The sequence below is a fragment of the Eptatretus burgeri genome, chromosome 8, assembly GCF_056783735.1.
Source record: "Eptatretus burgeri isolate ZD-2024b chromosome 8, Ebu_testis_v1, whole genome shotgun sequence".
In the NCBI taxonomy this organism is placed as follows: domain Eukaryota; kingdom Metazoa; phylum Chordata; class Myxini; order Myxiniformes; family Myxinidae; genus Eptatretus; species Eptatretus burgeri.
In genome coordinates, this window is record NC_140968.1 from 23,486,628 (window position 1) to 23,509,613 (window position 22,986).

Here is a 22,986-nt window from a genome sequence, read left to right on the forward strand (position 1 = left end):
ATTTTTCCACATGACAAGCTCGTAACCGCATTTGACAGAGCAGTCGATAAAGTATGCATTAAAGTCTATCAAAAAAGAATTAACTGGTCTATCAAGGAAAATCAATGTTCATGTATTGTATTTTCCGGTGTGTTTACTGCACCCCTGTTTTTCACCCTCAAAATAAATGAATATATTGATAATTTTCTTTTCTGATCTAGATCTAAATATGTTTGTACATTAATTTTGAATGGGACAAAAGTGACGGAGGTATCAACATGCTTACTCCCATGTCTGCTTGATTTCGTCTAACAGTCTTATCCTCATTTTCAAGAAGTTGAGGAGAGACGGAAGGGGGATATTGTTGTCACCCGGGTCGTCCGGCTGGCTGGGCGTCAACATTTATAGCTGTGAGTGCGATAACTCGTAAACTGTTTGCCATATCGATTTGAAATTTGGGTCACACATGTACCACCTGAAAAGGAAGAACCCTATTTATTTTGGGCATGGCCCGATCCAAGATGGCCGACTGGGGCGGCCATCTTGAAAAATATGTTTCAATGGCAGGGGATTCCCCATCTCTGATGGGAATATTTTAATATTGCAAAGATAATTTTTTCCCCTCAAAAGGAAGAAAAGGGATTCATACTGGTGTCATACATATTTCTTGTGGATTTGTGGCCCTGAAAAGGGCTGCTTGGGTTCGATGAAACTTTTCAGCTGAACCCAAGGAAATCCTCGTCGAAGACTGCACGTAACTCCTTGTCCGAATCAGGGTAGAACAAGTCCCCGTGGCTGTTGTGACTGTCATTTGCAGCCTCCTCCTCCCAAATGATGTCCTCTGTGCCATCCATGTTGTTGAAGATGCAGCATTTCAAAATGCTCACTTGATGATGTCTGACGGTATCTTCTCCCACACCATGATGATCTTGTTGTAAGATACAATATGAAGGAAGCAGGAGAAATGCCACAACCCCAAGGAACATCAAGAGCGATCTGTTTAATCCATCACTCCAACTATGAACCACTCCTCCCGAGTCTGCGTCGTGATGTCATGCCATCATCCGCAGCACATGTGATGCAGTGTATTCAATATAATGTACAATGAACACCGCAGATCATCGGAAGGTCGGCCTTTCTCATCCTTCCGCTCTTGGTGTAGGTCCTCTCCACATTGAGGGGCTGCAGGAGCGATGTCGTCATGCCTGGGATGATGACGAGATCGGTGTTGGTCCGGAGCAGTGTTTTGGTGTCGTCGGTCTTGTGACAACTAAACGTATCCAGCACGAGCATGCTCCACCATTGGGAGAGACCGCCATCCGGCCGACGACTCCAGATCGTGCGCACCCATTCCTGGATCAGTCCCTCATCTATCCACCCCTTCTGCTGTGCACAAACAATGATGCTGGCTGGAAACTTGTCTTTGGGCATTGTCTTTCTCTTCAACACGACATGTGTGGGAAGCTTTCCGCCATCTGCGGTGCAGGCAAGCATGACGGTGAATCGGTCCTTCTCGCGACCAGTCGTGTTGATCGTCACATTGCGTGCAAGCTTATTTGAGATGGGTGCTCCGTTATTTGACGAGCTATTGTGAATAATTCTTCTTTTGATGTGAGACCAGGTGTTCTTCTTTTGTGTTTAATTGCGTTTTCAGAGCCGCAAGGTTCTATATAACATGCGCATCTAAACTCCGGATGTTTCCGAGCGTGGCTTCATTTAATTTCCACACACGGTTAATAAAACGCTGTACAAACTCTTAACCTGAACTGAATTTTAAAATTTAAATGGTGGAATTGAGCTCAACAGCAATTTTGACTTAAAAAAAGTGTTCATTTGTAATACAATTGAAATTCAGCATTGATCGTTTCTTAGACTTTTTTTTTTTTTTTCCTATGCCATACCCATGTATTAACCACACCCCCAACTTTTACCTTTTATACCAATTAAAAAAGTGCAGTAGTTTTCAAAAAATAAAGTGTTCTATTTAAAGTTGATTGTAATTTAACTTTAAAATTAATTTCTTTTTTTTTTAACTTTCAAAAATTTTAAATTAAAGTTCGATTCAAAAAATAAACTTAAATAAAGTGTTCCATTTCTCTGAAACAACACTTTCTTTGCATTTGGCAATAAGATACTCCAGCAGACAATGGGGATACCCATGGGTTCAGATCTTTGCAAATTTATTCCTGCACATGTACGAGTCTGATTGGATCCAGAACATGTGCAGGAATGAACTCGCAACTGTGAAGGTGTGGAAACATCTTTAGATTAATTGATGATTTACGAGCAATTAATTATGGGTTTGTATTGTATTGGCTTCATCATGATGTTCTTTCGGCTGCTCCCGTCAGGGGTCGCCACAGCGGATCATCCGACATGATCCGCATACTGATTTGGCACAGGTTTTACGCCGGATGCCCTTCCTGACGCAACCCTGGTCGCCTTTTTCGACACAGGGATAAGGAGTGGGTTTCGCCATGATTCTGGGCTGCCCGACACCCTCTCATTGTGCGGCCCAGCGTAGAGCTCCTGTCCTCAAGCGATCCTCCAACCCAAGCCTCCGAGTTGCCAGATTACAGGCGCACACCACTACACCTGGTTTTTTTCCAACAGTATATCCAAAATAACTCTGATTAAAAAAAAAAATAAACGAAAATCAAACTCTCACTTCAGTTTCTCTTTTGGTATTACAAATCGATATCAATACTAATAAATTTCACACCAAATTATTTGATAAACGAGATACTTTTCCATTCCACATTGTACACATGCCTTTCTTAGACAAACTTCCCTAAAAAGCTGTTCTATGGTGCAGTTATAGGTGAAATAATGATGACTGTGAGAACAACAACACTTCAATGAACTTGTCCATAGATTAAAACAGCAAGTCAGTTGTATGCTAACACAGGGAGCCACAGTTGTCAGATTAAAAAAATATTTCTTCAAGATCATGAAATGACTGAATATAATTGGTGAAATACAATATCGACAGGGTCCAATTTGGAAAGAAAATGAACAATGGCATCACCAGAATTGGTTCAGCACTGAGCAGATGGACACGACCATGACACTAGCAGATGGAGCAGAAGAGGATGACCACACCTACAACAAGAAGGGCACTCGGTAGAGCGCATACCTCTGGCAGGCTGATTAGTTTACGTTTTGTATCCCACTGAAAGCCTGGATCTGGATTTGGACCTGAACTAAAATTTAATCAGCTTGTTCTTTTCATTGAACCAAGTCATCCACCAAGTTTCGGCTGAATCCGTCCATAACTTTTTGAGATATTGTATTATATATTGGTTTATTCCTATCGCTCATTGGTGAAAAATAATTTTTACAATGTCAGATCCAGATCTGGATGCAGATCTTCACCAAAATCTAATTTCGTTGGTGTCACATACCCAAGCTCTCCACCAAATTACATCCAAATCCGTCCATAACTTTTTGAGATATTTTGTTCACAAACAAGCACAAGTCTGAAGACGACGATGGTTCACGAGCGGTATTTGACGATGTAGATTGTTTCCGAAGTCAAGGATGAGACAATGTGATAATGTTTGACCAAGTTATAAAAATGATCAACATGATGTGGTACGAGTGACAGGTAATTAGCTGCAAAATGTCGAAAACCCGGTTTCGTTTCACAACTATCAAAATTTGACCTTTGCATAACCTTTAAAGGTCACAAAACAATGTTGTGGACATTAAAATACGGAAACAGGATACGTGCTATAGCTTATTGGAGTTAGTTCGTCGAAGAAGGTCAAAAATCCGGTTTGATTCCCACAACTTTGAAAATTTGACCTTTGTGAACTTTAAAGGTCAAAGGTCAAGGTTTATGACCTTTGGTGCAAAACTTCCTCTGGAACATTCCAGGAACAATATAACGTCATATAGGCTATATGCCATTTTGCACTCCTCTGATTACACTGAACAACAAATTTCAAAAATGTTTTTTTTTACTGGAATGTGTAAAGTGATTAAGACTAATTTGGGTACGCTGATTTCAAAAATCATAACCGTTTTGCTGTATCACGTCAGGATTTTCAGGAACAGAAATATTCCCATTGCCTAGAAGTCAGGATTTCAATGAAATTTACATATGTCTTTAACATGTCTATTTCGTACAATTGTTGTTAACTTGTGTTATATTTCTTTCTTTCAGATAAAGATGAGTAGGCGTTCCTGTACCAATCATCCTGACAACTTCTGTTATGTCTGTGGTCGGTATACCAAAAAAGATCAACAGCGAAGTATATCTACAGCAGTGAAAATGAAGGCCGCCTACTTTCACTACTTCGGGTGTAAGGTGGGGGACCAAGAACAGAGCTGGGCACCACACATCTGCTGCACAAGCTGTCACACAACCTTGACTCAGTGGTTGGTGGGCAAGCGCGCGAGCATGCCATTTGCGGTGCCCATGATATGGCGTGAGCCGCAGAATCATCATGATGATTGTTATTTCTGCTGCACAAGCATCGCCGGCTTCAACAAGAAGAATAAAGGTCACATCAAGTACGCTGACTGCGTCTCTGCTCGTAAACCTGTGCCTCATGATGACGAGAACCCCGTTCCAACACCTCCAGCTGATCAGAACATAGCTGTAAGCAGTGGTGAAGAGGATGGTGATGATGAACCTTTTGAACCCGACACTCAAGAATCACACCTTCTGAACCAGGGAGACTTAAATGATCTTGTAAGAGATCTCTCGCTGTCAAAGGCGAAGGTAGAGCTGCTTGGATCAAGGCTGCAGCAGTGGAATCTACTTGAACCTAACACCAAGATATCCTTGTTCAGAGCACGTCACAGAGACATGGCCGAGTTCTTTGAGATGGAAGACACGATGACATTCTGCAGTGACATCAACGGTCTGTTGAAAGAACTTGGGTGTGATCACGATCCTGCAGACTGGCGCCTCTTCATCGACTCGGGGAAGAACAGCTTGAAGGCTGTTTTGCTCCACAATGGCAACGAGAAACCATCAGTCCCACTGGCTCACGCGTTCGGCATGACAGAGACCTATGAGACTATGCGGCAGCTGCTTGATTCCATCAAGTACAATGACTTCAACTGGCACATCTGCGGAGACTTGAAAGTGGTGGCGCTGTTGTTAGGGCTGCAGTCAGGCTACACGAAATACATGTGCTTCCTTTGTCTCTGGGATAGCAGAGACGACAAGAATCACTGGACGAAGAAAGATTGGGAAGAGCGAAAAGAGCATGTACCTGGTCGACACAACGTGAAGCATGTCGCCCTTGTCGACCCAGCCAAGGTTTTCCTTCCACCACTCCACATAAAGCTCGGCTTGATGAAAAGTTTTGTACGGGCAATGGATCTGAATGGGCGTGGGTTTTTATACCTCAAGGAAAAGTTTGGCAACACCTTGTCGGAGGCCAAGATCAAGGCTGGTGTCTTTGTTGGACCGCAAATCCGACAGATTATGAAGGACGAAACTTTTCCGACAACTCTAAACCCCAAAGAGCTGGCAGCGTGGAGGAGCTTCAAAGCTGTGACGGACAACTTCTTGGGGAACGAGCGCGCGGACAACTATGAAGAAATAGTGCAGCAGCTGCTGGAGTCCTTCAGGAAACTTGGCTCCAGGATGTCCCTGAAAATCCATTTCCTACACCAGCACCTGAACTTCTTCCCTGACAACTTGGGAGCAGTCTCGGACGAGCACGGCGAGCGATTCCACCAAGAGATTTCACTCATGGAGACACGTTACCAAGGGCGGCACAACCCGAACATGATGGGCGATTTCTGCTGGTTCCTGCATCGTGAAACTGACACAGAGCAGCACAAACGCAAAGCCAAATGCCTAAAGCATTTTTAATTACATTCTAGTGGAGTTTTTCTGTAATTTCTATAATTTTGAAGCATTCATGATGAAATAAATGAATAAATGAATTTTTGTAAATTTCATTGAAATCCTGACTTGTAGGCAATGGGAATATTTCTGTTATTGAAAATCCTGACGTGATACAGCAACACGGTTATGATTTTTGAAATCAGCGTACCCAAATTCGTCTAAATCACTTTACACATCTCCAGTAAAAAATTTTTGTTGTTCAGTGTTATCCATACTTTGATGAAATCAGCGTAAACACAAACTTGAAGGGGCGCCACGGGCAAGGTGTACGAGATCGAGCAAAATGGTTTCAAGACTTTAGGTGGGGAATGACCTCAAGATTATGCATAAAAAATATTGTCATGCTGGCTCTCAAAGTTTGGGTGGTCGTATGATTTTTGTCAAAATTCGAAATTTTCTAAGTTTGTGACCTTGTGACCTTGACCTTGGGACTAAAATGAAAAATCGAGCTCCGTGGAGCTATGCAGGTGCCATTGGGCTAACCATATACCTAAACCTCTGCCAGATTCGACAAACCCCTCGGAGAAGATGGATTTTTATGTCAAAATTCGCAATTTTCTAAGTTTGTGACCTTGACCTTGGGATGAAGATGAAATATCGAGCTCCGTGGGGCTATGCAGGTGCCATTGGGCTAACCAAATACCGAAACCCCAACCAGATTCGACAAACCCCCTTGTTGAAGATGCAAATTGAAATTGGCTACCCCCTAAAAACACAATTCGCAATTTTCTAAGTTCGTGACCATGTGACCTTGACCTTGGGACGAAAATGAACAATCGAGCTCCATGGGGCTATGCAGCTGCCATTGGGCTAACCAAATACCGAAACTCCAGCCAGATTCGACAAACCCCTCGGAGAAGATAATTTTTTACGTCAAAATTCGCAATTTTCTAAGTTCGTGACCTTGTGACCTTGACCTTGGGGCGAAAATGAAAAATCAAGCTCCATGGGGCTATGCAGGTGCCATTGGGCTAACCAAATACCGAAACCCCTGTCAGATTCGGCAGACTCCCTCGGAGAAGATAATTTTTTACGTCAAAATTCGCAATTTTCTAAGTTCGTGACCTTGTGACCTTGACCTTGGGACGAAAATGAAAAATCAAGCTCCATGGGGCTATGCAGGTGCCATTGGGCTCACCAAATACCGAAACCCCAGCCAGATTCGACAAACCCCTCGGAGAAGATAATTTTTTTATGTCAAAATTCGCAATTTTCTAAGTTCGTGACATTGTGACCTTGACCTTTTTTTTTTTTTTTTTTTTTTTTTTTTTTTTTTTTTCCTTGGTCGAGGCTCGTATGAGAGCTAACACACAACTCACAGCAAGGAGGCATGAGACAAGAGGGGCGGGAGTGGAAGGGACAAAACATTGGGGAACAGACACAGGTGAACTGTGGAAGGGAGAGGGATGGGGATGGGACGGGGAACATGGCGAGGGGAAGATGGACATTAAAGGGACTTTCAGGAAGGAAAGCAGGAGAATTGAAGGAAGTGGGCTTGGGTGGATTATCGGGGGTAGAAAAGATCGAGGATTTGGATGGGGGAAGATAAGAGGTGGTGGTGAACAGCTGTTTTGAAAGCCTGAAGGGAAGAATGGGAAAGAATAGAGTGAGGAAGTTTATTCCAAAGGCGGGAAAAAAGAGGAATGAAAGAGTGAAGATCAGTTTGTGATATACCTTGGGACGAAAATGAAAAATTGAGCTCCGTGGGGCTATGCAGGTGCCATTGGGCTAACCAAATACCGAAACCCCTGTCAGATTCGACAAACCCCCGAGGAGAAGATGCAAATTGAAATGGGCTACCCCCTAAAAACACATTTTATGGGCGTGGCTCCGCCCATCATGGGCGCACCACGCCCATTCTCAGGAAACACAACTAGATCATGATATAAACCTTCCACCAAAAGTTTATCAGGATCAGATCAAAACCCACGGAGCGATGCTCGGGGCAGACATGCAGACATGCAGACATGCATACATGCATAAATGCAAACAGTCGGACAGACAGACAACAATAACGAATATAGTGGTCACTTATTTTTTTGGTGAAAATATTTTTTCGTGAACCAATAACAAGACAGGGGTGAAAACATAACCTCCATCCACCTTCGGTGGTGGAGGTAGTAAGCATACCAGAGAAAGGATGGCCAAAGATGCTGCAGATGAAGATCAGATGGTAAAGGCATTGCAGTTGCATCCACACTAGGAAATATTGTCAACAAGAATCTGGCTACCTCTGACATTCAAAATTCATTGCTTGGTGCTTGGCAGTTGGGCCAAATTCAGTTGAAAGCTTTGTTGAAAAACGTCGATGCAAGGAATGTGACTGAAGAGCGTTTAGACTTCAGAGCACCCATACAGAAGAATCAGGCTCCCACATTTGCCTCATTGTACTGTCTATCTTTCTCGACCAAACATAAAGCAAGCAGAACTCTTAAAGTGGACAGAAATACCTCACAAAGATTAATAACTGCTTGCAGAGCAGAGCACATAGTCCACCAAAACAAAATATTACAGCATCAGCTGATGCCACTACCCTGACAACTGTGGCTTTAAGTGGGACAACCTGCTTTGTCATTGATGGCCAAACATTGGTGATGGCTTTGGGAAAGCCAACAGCAAAAAACGACATTTTGAATATGCGGAAACATTTGCCAAAACGGTATACGACATGGGAGAAACTTATGACAGGTTTAACGTAGCATTTTATAGATGTTGGAAAGATTCCATCAAACTCTGCTCAAGAGTGAAATGCAAACACAGCTTACAACCTGAGATGTCGTGCAGAAAGTCAACCAATACCACTACCAGCAAACTGGGCAAAATGTATGGCACTGGAAGAAAACAAAAGATCTTGCCTTGTTTCTATCTGATCACCTTCTTGAGCGGTTGCTGAGAAAGACTCGGATGAGATTTGTTACCTGCATAGTCCGTGAGCGTCAGTTGCGGCTGTATGGACATGTGGCTCGTTTTCCTGACGCTGATCCTGCTCACCAGATTCTCTCAGCGAGGGAGGCTCCTGAGTGGAGGAGGCCAATGGGCCGACCACATTCCTCGTGTTTGCAGCAGGTTGACCGGCATCTTAAGGAGATGGGGATGGTCCTGGCATCTGCCTCGGGGATGGCCAGACGGAGGCCCCTGGAGTACCGGTGGAAAGTGGATGCAGCGACGCGCTGTTCTGGCACATGCTCCCATACCTGACCTGACCTTATTGAATACAGCCCTACAAACAAAATTGTTGTTTCTGGAGGATTTGCAGAACCGACAGCGGTGAAGACTCAGACCCAGAGCTTGATGTGATTCCACTTGAAGCGGATCACGAGGAGACATACCCCTCCAGTACTCAACTGCCTTCATGCCAATGTGGACTCTTCAGTCATGTCAGTGTGAGACATCAGTACTGGTGCTATTTGCTGGCCTATGATGACAAGATGCCATATTAATATTTATGTATGAAATCTGTCACTGCCAAGACCCCCAAGTTTATTCCAGTGTACAATGTTCAAAAGCACTTGGCAGCCCCTCAAGTTGACGTGATACTTGGCTCTCAATCTTTGACGGGGTGTGATGGGGTGTCTCAATTCTTTGGTCACCGCAAGTTGACTGCTTTGCCAGTGTTCAAGGAACACCATGACCTATTGGACAGTCTCGGGCTGTAGGCAACGATGAAATTACCAATAACATCATCAAATCGGCCGAAGTTTTCATCTGCAAAGTGTATGGAGTTCCAGATGTAGACAGTTGCGGCGAGGCACGAGTCAAGTTATTTTGCATGGGGCGGTCTCAAGAAACTCTACCTCAAACACCTAATGCAGCACCATTCCACACTTTGTGTGCACTTTCAAGCACATGTCTGAACCAATCCTACTCTCTCCATTCATGTCTCCTGGGTGTTACATCCATGGGCTGGACCTATAAGAAGTTGGTGCCACACTTACTCTCCCTCCCTTAGATTCCTAAAGCGTGCATGGAGATTGTGTTGTGGAGACGCGCCAATAGCTGCCTCGGTATGTGTTGCAGTTGCGGATGACTGGGATTACCCTGTTCCGAACATTGCAGATTTCATAGAAAAGACAGCATATATCTTTATCATAACATTTTGGAGGACTGATATATGTAATTTATCTGAAATTCAATAAGTATTCATTGGACTTCTGTCATATCGCACTGCTTTAAACTTCATTTCTTTGGTGGTTGGCAGGGAGGGGGGGGATATTGTGGTCATCTGGGAGGGGTAAATTACCTTGGGAGGATTAATTCATTTTGGCATGTCTGCCGTTGTGGAATTGAAACGAAAAGCCATCTTGTTTTTTTTCTTTCTATTCATCAAGTACTTCTTCAGGGGTCATTTTTAATTGTAGTGGACATGGGGTAAATACATATTCTAAACTTCTAACAGTTTGCTGTGTGTTGTAGCTGAAGTCTCGAGCCAGTGAAACCTGAGTAAACTGAAAGATATTGTTCAAATGAGAACTTTCATCTATTCCAGAATATTTCACGAAAACAAAATATAATATGGCCATTATTTTGAGTCAGCAATTAAAGGGTTAAAAACTTGGAATGAAATGTGCCAAACACTTTAATCAAACTCGGCATATTCTAAAATATAAAGTAAGCCTGAATGCCAGCCATTAACATTAAATGCTTCCAATGACCTTTTTATTATTATTTTTATCTTTTTTCAAAATTTGTCAGTGGACTAATATGTATAAATCGTAAAGGTATTATTTATGAAACATTTTTTTAATGCTTTGTTAAACTAGAAGCACACTCGATAAAGTGCTTAACTCCTCCACACAATGCCTGATCCAGTAGAACATATCGGGCCCAATACATTTTTGAACTATCTTGCTATACAGTAATACCTGTATTGCAAGATATTCACGATATACACCGTTCTTGAAAAATGGTGTACATCGTGAATCGGCTTGTTGCGAAAAAAGTTTTCCCATACGAATAATGTTATAAATGGGAGATACATTTAATTCCTGAAGGATGTCAAAAACCAGTATTTTTCCCAAATTAAGAGTTCCAAAGAGAAAGTTTTGCTTATCTACACTAATAAAATTGTGTTTTCCATAACTCCAAAACTATAAAACCTAACAGCCTGAAACTTTGCATGCATATGAAGAAAACTCCAAGGAAATGCAAGAGTGAAAATTTGGTGTTTGGGTTCATTAAAACACCCATTTTGAAGATAATTAATGGCGTCATTTAATTTGATCTTTCATCAGGGAATCCTCTGCCACCTCGCTGTCTGGGGTCTGAAGGCGTTTCCTGGGTAACGTCGCTGGGGTCTGAAGCCGCCATGTTTTTTTGGCCTACTCAACCATGCTTTGATTTGGAACAGGCCGCAACCATTTTCTAACGATAGTTTTTTTTTTTTGTTGTTTTTTTTCTTCATATTGTTGTGAATTCGCACCCACCGGCGTGCGAACGGCCACGCAACTCGAATTGCGGCATGTCGCCCACCGGACGGACAATTCAGTCGTGACCCTCTCGGACCAACGCCGGGAGCTAGTCACGGGTGGGGGTTGAACCCCACCACGATCGTGCCAATTGCCCACCCGCGCAGGATAGGGTTGCTCGCCAAATTCGATCTACCTAAGTACCCACGCGGATGGTAAACCGGGCGATCGTACCTCGCCGCAGGTCGACTCCGGACACGAGCCGCTTGGGCGGCCCGTTCCGTACTATCGGGATAACCGAGCGGTGTTATCGTCGACCTCGACAGTTCAGATTATTTACCGGGCGTTTTGCACCCACTACGAACCCTTTACGGTGAAGCAGGATGGAGATTCAATTAGAGAAAACAGTTCACACAATGCACATTTATTTCCCGGCACACGAAAAGCACGTATATACAGCCATACAGTCAAAATGCACATAAAGCAACCAAAACGATAAAAGCAACAACGACGCAGAGTTAATACCGACTACGCGCACACACGGCAACACGTATACAGTTTTACTTCACAGACGGCGCCAACACACATTTACACAAAAGCAAAGGAAAGAAGCCACCCTCATAGACAAGGAGGCAGACAGGCCCGTAGGCCAAATGTGCACGGGACCCAGAGGAGCGGCCAGGTCCACGAGACTGGGGGGTCCTACCCGCGTCCTCGTGACGCGTTGGTGGGCGAGCCGCAAATGTGGCCGCGCGGCTGTGCCCCGACTCCGTGCTCCTTTGCGGGTTTCGTTGGCACCACGTGTGGGGGGTGGGGGGTGGGAATGGGGCCCCCTTTTGCACTATCTCAGCGTGGGGGAAAGGGAGATTGTTGATGCCCTGGGGGAGGGGAGTGGCTGGCTGGCTTGGGTCCCGCAACGAGACGAGCGATCCCACACCGCAACCTCGTCGCCGACCGCCGTCCTTCTTGCCTCGGACCCGAGCTCCCTTGCCTGCAGTTCCACCGCGCGCACTCGCCTCAACTTCACCAATGCAACGCAATGCGCCCCCAACAGCCACTTCTCGACGACCCTCTCCAGGCAACTCCAGAACTCAACTCTTCCTGCAACTCTTCTCAGTTCCGCACTCTCCTCACCCGACCGACCCGACTTTGCCACTCTTTTTTTAATTCGCCTTGCGCTCGCCTTTTTATAGGCGGCAGGAGAAGCGTATATGCAAATTTTAGGATTAGAACGCGATTGGAGGCGGTGCCACGCCCCCCCCCCCCGGTCAGCCATTGGTCGGGCAAAAATGGGCGTGAACCTCTCCTGATCCAAAAATTTGCATATACGGTCTTCACATACACACGCTTGGAGGCGGGGCCAAACCGCCCCGCGCGCGCCAATTGGACGGAGGAGAAGTGGGCGTGAAGCGTTTCTGATACGCTTTTTCCCCTCGGAAAGGCCGCCATTCGCGCTCGCGGCTCGGTGCGTTCGGCACCAATCGCCGAACGGGCCCGAGACAGCCCGACGTTCAGTGTTCACAGGTGGTGCGGGAATGACCGTAGAAAGAGAGAGGTGAAAGTGGTGCAGGGTTTTCGGTGGTGGTTTGATGGTTATGGTGCCGTTTGGGAATGGCGGTGATGCGATGATGTGGGAGCGTAGATGGTGGCGGTGGCGTGGTCGTTGTGTGATGGCGGTTGAGACGTGGTTGGTTCAAAATAAAGATAGAACAGAAAAAATGGCTAACTCAAAGCGTCGCAGTCCGGATGAATCACATAAATTCCCTCTATACAACGGGTTTGGGCTAACTACACAAGTACTTACAGAGATATCTCATCTGAGGGTCCTTTATGGTGTAATGCGAATTTCCACAGCTGTAACAATATTATCGAATCCCTTTTCATCATCACTAGGAATCGCTGGGTATATTGCAATGCTTATAAATACCTGGAGATGCCAGCGTTTGTGGCTTTATTTCATTTGCACATATGAATAACCGAGAGAATCTCTTGAACTAACCAGAATTACTTTCAAATCTGGAGCTTTATTTTGTATCAGCAGTTCCGACTCCGAAAAGAAAGTGTTGATTTGTCCAATGCGGACATTGCACGGGTGTTTCCGGGTGCGTAGTTGTCTTGACGGCAATTGGTAATCTCTTGTTATGTCAAGCCAGGCTTTCCGTTGGAGTGCTTGAGTGCTTAAGCCACTTACTGAGCTGTTCAGTGCAGTTTGTGTCCTGATCTGGATGTGCAATCAACAGTTACTACAAGGGAAAGATACATATACAGCACACACAGATGTGGTACGTATGGGTAGTTTTCGATCTGTACGGACTCACACCGTGGGTGTGTGGACATGCCATGCCCGTTACGGGTGCCGTGGTGGCAAAGTTTCATCCCGTATCTTATGGAGGTTCTTTCAGGTTTTCCTTTGTCCTCTTGCCTGGCCTATTTCTAAAGCATTTGGTTATCGGATTTGCTTTACAAAGGTTATATGTTTCTCTGGGTTTCAAAGCAAAATATATTTGATAACGCCTCATTTCTGAGCTGTTTGCCATTTTGATGACCGAGCCAATTTTTTTCCCCACCGTGAAAACTGCTCAAGGTTCATCAGGCCAACCAACCCTATTCATTGTACACAATTTGTCCGAACTTTATATCTATTTTGACTCTGATGGCTTGACTGTGTGACAACTGTACCACAGTCAACGTTGAGTCATCATGAAAACCACCCTCCCTCCCGCCCCAACTATCCCTCAGCTAATTAGCATTACATTTCTGTGGGTGCTTGGTGATACATCCCCGCCTCTTCATTATTCATGATGGTTCGTTTACATTTCATTTCCGCCTTCTCATTAGTCAAGTCAAATTAGGCCAAATAAAGCGTTAACCCACCACAAATTGCAATAGTAACGAGTCCTATATTATTTGACACAGAAAAGTGACTTGAATAACATATCAAAAGTTTAGGTGAATCAAAGGATGTGAAGACTGTCAAATTTGCATAAATCCAAGATGGCCGCCACAAAAATCTTGAAACCATATAACTTCATACAATTGTTTCCTCATCAGTCTGTAGGTGTTGCAATAATGACAAGACTGTTATATGAGGTAACTAAATATTCATTTGTTTTGTACATGAATCCAAATTGAAATATTTTTATTTGTAACTATGAAACAAATCCAAGATGGCCACCATTAAAAGGGATTTTTGTAGTTATTTTGATGTAAATATGACATAAATTGGTCCTGAACATTTCTATGGAGTCATTCACAAGGTAAAACACCCCAGTCCATATCTCTGATTATTTTTACCAGTAATGTTATGTTAAACAGAATATTGTGGGGGATTTACGGCCATTCAGAAACACAAAAACGTGTAACGTGGGTAGATGCTGTAATCAGTAATAGTGAGAAACTACATATAAATATCTATACATTTATCAACAACCAAATGCTGTAGAAGCTTCATTTTGGTGTCACATTTTGTTTTACAATCAAGGAAACGTTCAGAATCAACTTAATGGTCATTAATAAAATCCAGTATTGCAATTGTTAGGAAAGATTACTTGTCATAATGGGGATGATAGGTTATGATGTCCAGCGAGAGATGACATTACATATGGATTGAGGTTGAGAGTGTATGGAAGTTTTATGAGAGAATGAGAAAGACAAAAAAGACATCATATTATAAAGTTTAATGAAGAAACATTATTTTGCATGTGCATGTCAAACAAGGTAAGTTCAATCATCTGATACAGAATTAACTCGAAAGTTTGAATAAGCTACCAATTTCAATCATTATCGCCTTATATTGAAATTATAACTGACCTTTGACATATTTAATAATTTGTTTGGTTCACAATGGATTATTGCCAAAAATTGAATTTGGAATATACCTGTATCACATATAGAATATATTTAAATGATTCATCCACACATCTGACCGAAGATATGAATAAGGAAGCTAATGTTTAAATACATAAATCGTAAAAATGAGAATCTATATCACATATACTTCGTTATGTGGCATACATGTATATAGAAGTTCGATCTACAAATTAACACCATGAGTAGAAAGTAGATAAATCATGAAAATGAAACATGCGACGAGATGTAAACGTAAGCATATGACTTATTGTCACATATAACTTATATAATATAATACTGAAACTAGAGGGGGAGCACTCGGTAGAGTGTAAAACCTCCGCTGCCAATACTGCTAGGTCACTCAAGTGAACCTGATATCCTATTCATTCAATTTGACGTCAACAGTGCTCAGAGTTATAGTTTGCAACTTTCCCTTTTACTTTTAACTTTTACATACTCAATTCATTCGTCATAACTAGATTCCTTGAGACAGAAATTGATTTTACGTGTGTATATCCACTTGAAGTTCCAAAATCACCCGCAATTATAATTTTGGCATGTTTTTTTTTGTTGGAAATCACTTATAACATGTAGAAATGCAAAAAAAAAAAAATCAATTTTGTGGAAAAAAAAGTTGCAAAATGTTTTTTTTCTCTCACAATTTTTTTTTTTGGGGGGGGGGGGGTTGGAAATCACTTTAAACATGTAGAAATGCAAAAAAAAAAAAAAATTCAAATATTTTTTTCAAAATGGCCACCATAGCGGCCATATTGGATTTTTGACTATGTCCAAAATCTAATGGCATGATCCTTGGACCATACCTAATCCCCCCACCAAGTTTCGTCGAAATCCATCAGAGTTTTTCCGTAATACTGTAAACAAACAAACAGAAAAGGGTGAAAACAGTAGCCTCCGATCTTCGATGGCGGAGGTTAATAATACAGCAAAGACATGGTTCTACTTGAATCAATAGTCTTATATGTTGCTCATTCATTCATCAACATCGTCATCTTCGATCTGTGACATATTTGTGCACACGCCTCGGCAGTGTCCACAACCCGTGGAGCATTCCAGTCCATTTTTGCGACATGTGCACTGTCTGGTACTGCAACCAGATTTAGTCACCAATAAATAATTGAAGGGACTTTGGTAAGAATGTACAAGCTATTTCTACCGAATCCATTTCTGCGCATGTGGAATACATGTCAGACTGTTGTTGAATCATCTTTATGTCATTCTTCAAGAGTTTGGCAGCAGTCTTAATTATGTTGTCCTTTTCTTGTTGAGGGTTTGCTGCCTTTGGTTGAGAATGGAAATCCTGAAGAATACTTGTCGCATTGCTCCACATTGTGACCACGTTTTGTTTCCCATTGATCTCTGTGATGATGACTTTGTCTCTGAACTTTTTCTGTATTTGGTCTTTCATGTAAGTGTGACCATATGGTGGAACGTTGGAGTCTGAAAGGAAATCTGCCATATTGTCGATAAGATCTTTTATGGTGGTCTGTTCATCATCATTGTGTTCAAAGTTATGCATTACATCTTTAAATGCTTCAGCTTGCATGACATGAGGTCTTACCCGTTTCATACGTTTCACAGATGTATTATCATCATGTTGAAATTTTACAGGAATATCTTTAACCTCCGCCATCGAAGATGGATGGAGGTTACTGTTTTCACCCCTTTGTTTGTTTGTTTGTGAACAGTATTACGGAAAAACTCCTCGACGGATTTCGCCGAAACTTGGTGGGGGGGTTAGGTCTGGTCCAAGGATCATGCCATTAGATTTTGGACTTGGTCCAAAATCCAATATGGCCACTATGGCGGGCAATTTGAAAAAATATTTGAATTTTTTTTTTCCATTTCTACATGTTTTAAGTGATTTCCAACCCCCCCCCCCCAAAAAAAAAAATTGTAAGAAGAAAAAAAATGTGAAATTTTTTTTTTTCAACAAAATTTCGATTTTTTTTTTTTTTTTTTTTTTGCGTTTCTCCATGTTACAAGTGATTTCCAACAAAAAAAAACATGCCAAAATTATAATTGCGGCTGATTTTGGAACTTCAGGTGGATATACCCATGTAAAATCAATTTCTGTCTCAAGGAATCTGGTTATGACGAGTGAAATGAGTATGTAAAAGTTAAAAGTAAAAGGGAAAGTTGCAAACTATAACTCTGTGAGCACTGTTGACTTCAAATTGAATGAATAGGATATCAGGTTCACTTGAGTGACCTTGCAGTATTGGCGGCGGAGGTTTTGCACTCTACCGAGTGCTCCCCCTCTAGTTGTTGGTTCTGAAATTATTGCTGCACGTCTTGTGATATACGGCATCCGCAGCATGTAAATCACGGACAGCTTTGATTCTCCCCTGGACTGTTTTCGCCCATTCATCATTTCTTTTGTCACATACTTGTAGAACACATTCCTGGAAATCTAATGTTCTGATGGGTATGAGTTTTAAATCGGGATTCCTGCCTTCTCGGGGATCACCCTGGCCACAAAAGAGGCAGTGACTGGCATAATCAAATAAACCCACCGATGATTGCAAAGATGGTTTGTCATTGGATGAAGGAAGATCACCAAGTCTCTTACGGTTGGATTGCTCTATGTAATGAAGGTTTGTATAAACTTGGCGACAGTTCTGGTGGACATGTTGTCCAGGTAGAGCATTAATGTTACTATGTCTGGCTGTACTTGCTCTATTGATTCCATCACAACCCTTTGCAGTGAGTTGGGAGCTTGGTTGGTCTGACTATATGGATTTCTGGCATACAACACAACTCAGCTCTTCATACATCATGACTCACCCTGGGAATAGAGAGGGTTCACAATAATACAATGAATACGTGCCTTATCTAGTACATAGCACTGATGGATCACATACATATATCAATCCATTAGCCATGTTAGCCCTGTTAACATTGCTGGAGCAACTGACATGCGGGGCCACTTGCATAGGATCGCCGCATAAAAGTTTCATATTCGTCATAACCCAATATCCATTTTTATACGTACACCATTAACAATATCATGCTTAAAAGTGATTTACCTATATTTATGATTTTGTATGATGCATTTATCTGAATCGAGTAACAGATATCCTGTGTCAGGATATGCATCATCATGTTATGACCAATGTAATTTAATGACAAATGAATGTTTCATTATTCATCGATCATACTCTGTTTTACAATTTTTCACTAATAATTTAGCCATTTTAGGTCATCTCTACCGAGATGACCTAATAAAGCCCGACCAAATCTCTGTCCTTCCGTACGTCTGTCAATTTTTCTTTCCGATCTTGATGAAACTTCGTATGTGGGTAGAGGTCGATGAGTGTTGCACAACGATATAACTTTTGTCCGGGTTCAAGGTCAGGGACGAGGTCACGTAAGTTATAGAAATCGCCATTTTCAAAACCTATCTTGTCTGCCATTCTGCAAGATATTCGGCAACTGTTTATTGATTATGATAGTAAAAAATATTATCTTGTATCTAACCAGACAGATTTTTGAATTTCATTCCCGTTTGGCCGCCACGTAACCTGGAAGATGGTCAAAAACACCTCCCGGTACAAAGAAAACTTTACTTCTGATCTTGATGAAATTTGGTATGTGGGTAGAGGTCGATGAGTGATGCCCAACGACATATTTTTTCCCGGATTCAAGGTCAGGGTCAAGGTCATGAGGTCACGAAAGTTGTGAAAGTCGCCATTTTCAAAACCTATCTAGTCTGCCATTTTAGAAGATATCTGGCAACGGTTCATCGATTATGATAGTAAAAAAACATTATAGAGATGACCGTCACCCCCACACGGGGGTAATTTTTAATGATAAAATTAATTATTTTTTGCTGATTTCCAAAATTCCATGTATACAGTGCCCCAGCTATACACTGGCCTTCTATTTGTGATACCACCAACAACAATAGTCAGTTATCACCACGATAATAGATAATGGCTGAAACTTAGATAAAACCGATTTCTGGCGACCATTTTGAATTTATGCAAATTAGACACTGTTCCCATCTGTTGATTCAATTACATTTTGGATATGTTATTTCAGACATATTTCTGAGTTGAATAGTGTTGGAATCATTACTATTGCAATTTGTGACAGGTTATTTCCTAATTTGACTGGACTATATACATGATGCTCTATGGTTCCACCAGTCAGGTAATTCCATCCTTTGTTTCCCTGAACCAATCAAAGTTGAGGACATTACATTGTAACTTTATAAGTGAGAGAGTGCTGCTACTTCTTCATCTGCTTGTGGTTTTATCTTGAGTGTAAGTTGAAAAGCTTTGATGTTTGTTTTATTGAAATGGATATTTAAATTTTGTTGTTCTTGTCAAATATCTCATTCAATAAAGGTTTAAAGGCATATCAATAAGTTAATTTCAGTTTCTACCACCATTTTCTCCAGCATCTATTACATCACCCAAACACATTACATTAGTTATACGTGCCTGTTGTACGTGTCCGTTATGACGTCCTTAAAAACGGTAAGATTCCTGTTTGGAATGATTTTCAATTTTGTTTGACTGCCAAACAGCCAGACAGAGTAAAAATATTATCTCGCTCTTTTCTGCACATGTGTGATCAGGTAGAATTTCGAGACAAAATACGGCAAAACTTAAGACTTGTCTTTCTATTCATGTTCCGATTCGTGTTCAAAATATAACATTTTATTTAAATTATCTGTTCTTTGATCATGAGTTGATAAGACGGACGGACGGATGCACAGACATGAACCAATTGCTTAACCCCGCTCTTCGTTTGGTATGCGTGGGGTAATAAATAGACACTTTTTGTTTGCATAAAACAGTCAGCCCCTTTTATGCTTTGTCTTGCAGGGCATGATTGGTATTGTGCATATTACTTGAGTTTAGTTTGAAAAATGGGAGGGGTTTAACTGTGTGGCAGGAAAGGGGTTGGGTGGTGGGTTTAGGCTTTTGTTATTTATAAAATGGTTTTTACGTTTTCAGGTTGCGGAAGATCCAGGTGTGGAATATACCAAGTTCTTTGGAATGGGAGGTGGGTTTTGGGTAGTCTGGTAAGAATTTGATTTGTCAATTAACATTAAATGTTTGCTTGCATTGCAGTCCTCTTGTATATTACTGCTCCTTCACAATTTTGCAATATGTATTGGTTCATTTGAAGGTGAAAGAATTCCCCACCTTGGTCTCAAATATCGATCATATATCATGGATAATAGCGGTTAATCGGCAAATACCATTAGAATGATGAGATGATCAAGTTGACCATTCGCAAAGTACAACCAAGACTGGCACCTCCCACATGACTATGTTATTGCTGTGAAGATAACCCCCCCTCACCCCCACCTATGTTTCCCACCAACCACTCAACCGCAACTTCCTTGGAGACCAAGCACGCCGGACTTTTACTCTGAAAATAGCTGACTTTTTGATGGTTAAATACAGAGCAGAGAATACATTATCATCCCAATAGGTCTAACTCTAAACCACACTATTAATAAGCGTAATTAGCCTTGGAGCTTGTAAGCAAAATGCAGGCGAGTAAGTGATCAGTCTCCAAAATTTTCTCTGAGGTGAGTAATTAAATTCCAGGTAAAGGGGAAGTTAGCCTTGAGCAATATGGCACTGCCACCTTACCTTGATCAGGCTTTTTGGTGAGTTGCATGGCAAATCTGGAATCGAGCTATCGAACAGGCCACGCAGCAAATCCGGATCGGAGATGTCGTCACCGAGGTACCGCAAGATGGTGCGATCAGAGTGCTATGAAAATACGAATATGACGTAAATCGACGCTGGAAATTGGTGACTTTCTGTAATATTTAACACCATTGAAAGTATTATTCCAGTGTACAACAATGAAAAAGAAAGTGGGCAGAATATGGCAGCAGTGAATGTGGTGATGATGACGTACTTTTGCAGTAATGGGCATCAATTTTACAGAGCAAATGTACCACGTAGGATTTACGTGTGCCTTGGTCATAGTCTTCTTTTATTCCAAAACACTGGGTCAGTTCATCATCCCAACTCATAAAGGTTGGATATGCACACCGAATTGCCTTTCGCCACTCCTGCGAATGATTCCCAGGCACACATTGAGATTAATGGTTCCTTGCCGTCGAATACAAGTGAAGCCCAGTAAAAGAAGATGGCTGATCTACAGTATACTGTATGGACGAGTTCAAAGAATTGGGGTGACGTTTGCTCTGTAAAACACGATGACTGATTAATGCAAAATATTTTTCAGAATGTGTTGTTTACTTCAGGAATACAGTGCTATAAATTCTATATGTTGTATCCAAAAAATTACTTCATCGGAATGACTGAAGCAAATCTCGATTGGTCTGATGACATACGTACGAGCTTGAGCTTGTACATCCTTATTACAGAATGAAATGGGAATGCCATAATGGGGTCTCTGTCGACGAAATAACGTTGACAGGTAACGCAGGGTAGCCCAGGCGTTCACTTAACCAGCTATTTTCTGAAGGCCAAATAAATAAAGAAAAACAAAGACATTGATGGAGGCAAGTGATAAATTACTCACCCCAAACGAATGCAAGGCCAGTACTAGAAGGGCACTCAGTGGAGCGCATACCTCTGCCATGCAATGCCTGATCCACGAAAACATATTGGGCCCAATACATTTTTGAAATATGCTGTACAGTACGATATCGTTTTTGGTCCTATCTCTCTCAATGAGGAAGAATCACTGAAAAGATTAAATAATCCTCATATCTCGATTCGGATTCAGATCTTCACCAAAATCAAATCAATTTGTCCTTGCCACACACTCAATGTGTCCACCAAGTTTCGTCCCAATCTGTCCACAACTTTTGGAGATGTAATGCTATATGCTGGTTTAGCCCTATCTCAATGGTGAAGAATCACTTAAAAAATTTAGTAGATTCGATTTGAGATCTTCACCAAAATCAAATCAATTCGTCGTCACACACTCAACCTGTCCACAACTTTTTGAGATATCCTGCATACATACAAACAAACAAACACATGACAGACAGACAGACTGAAAGGGGTGAAAACAAAACCTCCATCACCTTTGGTGGCGGAGGTAATAAGGTGTGCGCTAGAAATTGCTCACCATTCATGACAAGCTCTGAGCCAAATTTAAACCCCCAATGATTTTTCTGTTGCACTGACATGATTTGCACATGAGAAGAGTAGCATGGAGATCCAGACAAGAATGCAAGCCTTGGGGAATAAATAAGTACACACAAATGAAGCAAAAGACAGTAAATACTGAAATCCTGGAAATGTTTGTTGTCTCCTCACCTCTGGTTGGTTGGTTGGTTGGTTTGTTGTGTCCTCGCCTCTGGTTGGTTGGTTGTCTCCTCGCCTCTGGTTGGTTGGTTGTCTCCTCGCCTCTGGTTGGTTGTCCTCTCGCCTCTGGTTGATTGGTTGGTTGTCCCCTCGCCTCTGGTTGATTGGTTGGTTGTCTCCTCGCCTCTGGTTCATTGGTTTGTTGTCTCCTCGCCTCTGGTTGGTTGGTTGGTTGTCTCCTCGCCTCTGGTTGGATAGTTGGTTGGTTGGTTGTCTCCTTGCCTCTGGTTGGTTGGTTGGTTGGTTGTCTCCTCGCCTCTGGTTGGTTGGTTGGTTGGTTGTCTCCTCACCTCTGGTTGGTTGGTTGGTTGTCTCCTCGCCTCTGGTTGGTTGGTTGTCTCCTCGCCTCTGGTTGGTTGGTTGTCTCCTCGCCTCTGGTTGGTTGGTTGTCTCCTCGCCTCTGGTTGGTTGGCTGTCTCCTCGGCTCTGGTTGGTTGGCTGTCTCCTCGCCTCTGGTTGGTTGGTTGTCTCCTCGCCTCTGGTTGGTTGGTTGTCTCCTCGCCTCTGGTTGGTTGGTTGTCTCCTCACCTCTGGTTGGTTGGTTGTC

General features: G+C 42.3%; 1 protein-coding gene across 3 annotated transcripts in view; it reads left to right on the forward strand.

Annotated features, from left to right (window-relative positions):
- LOC147021316 (insulin-like growth factor 2 mRNA-binding protein 3-A) overlaps positions 1-22,986 on the forward strand; it is a 77,755-nt gene that overhangs the window by 20,023 nt on the left and 34,746 nt on the right. For all 3 annotated transcript variants that reach the window (XM_085891153.1, XM_085891150.1, XM_085891151.1), the window contains exon 5: positions 20,091-20,139. In XM_085891153.1, the coding sequence (XP_085747279.1) occupies positions 20,091-20,139 (49 nt within the window). The remainder of the gene's footprint in view (positions 1-20,090; positions 20,140-22,986) is intronic.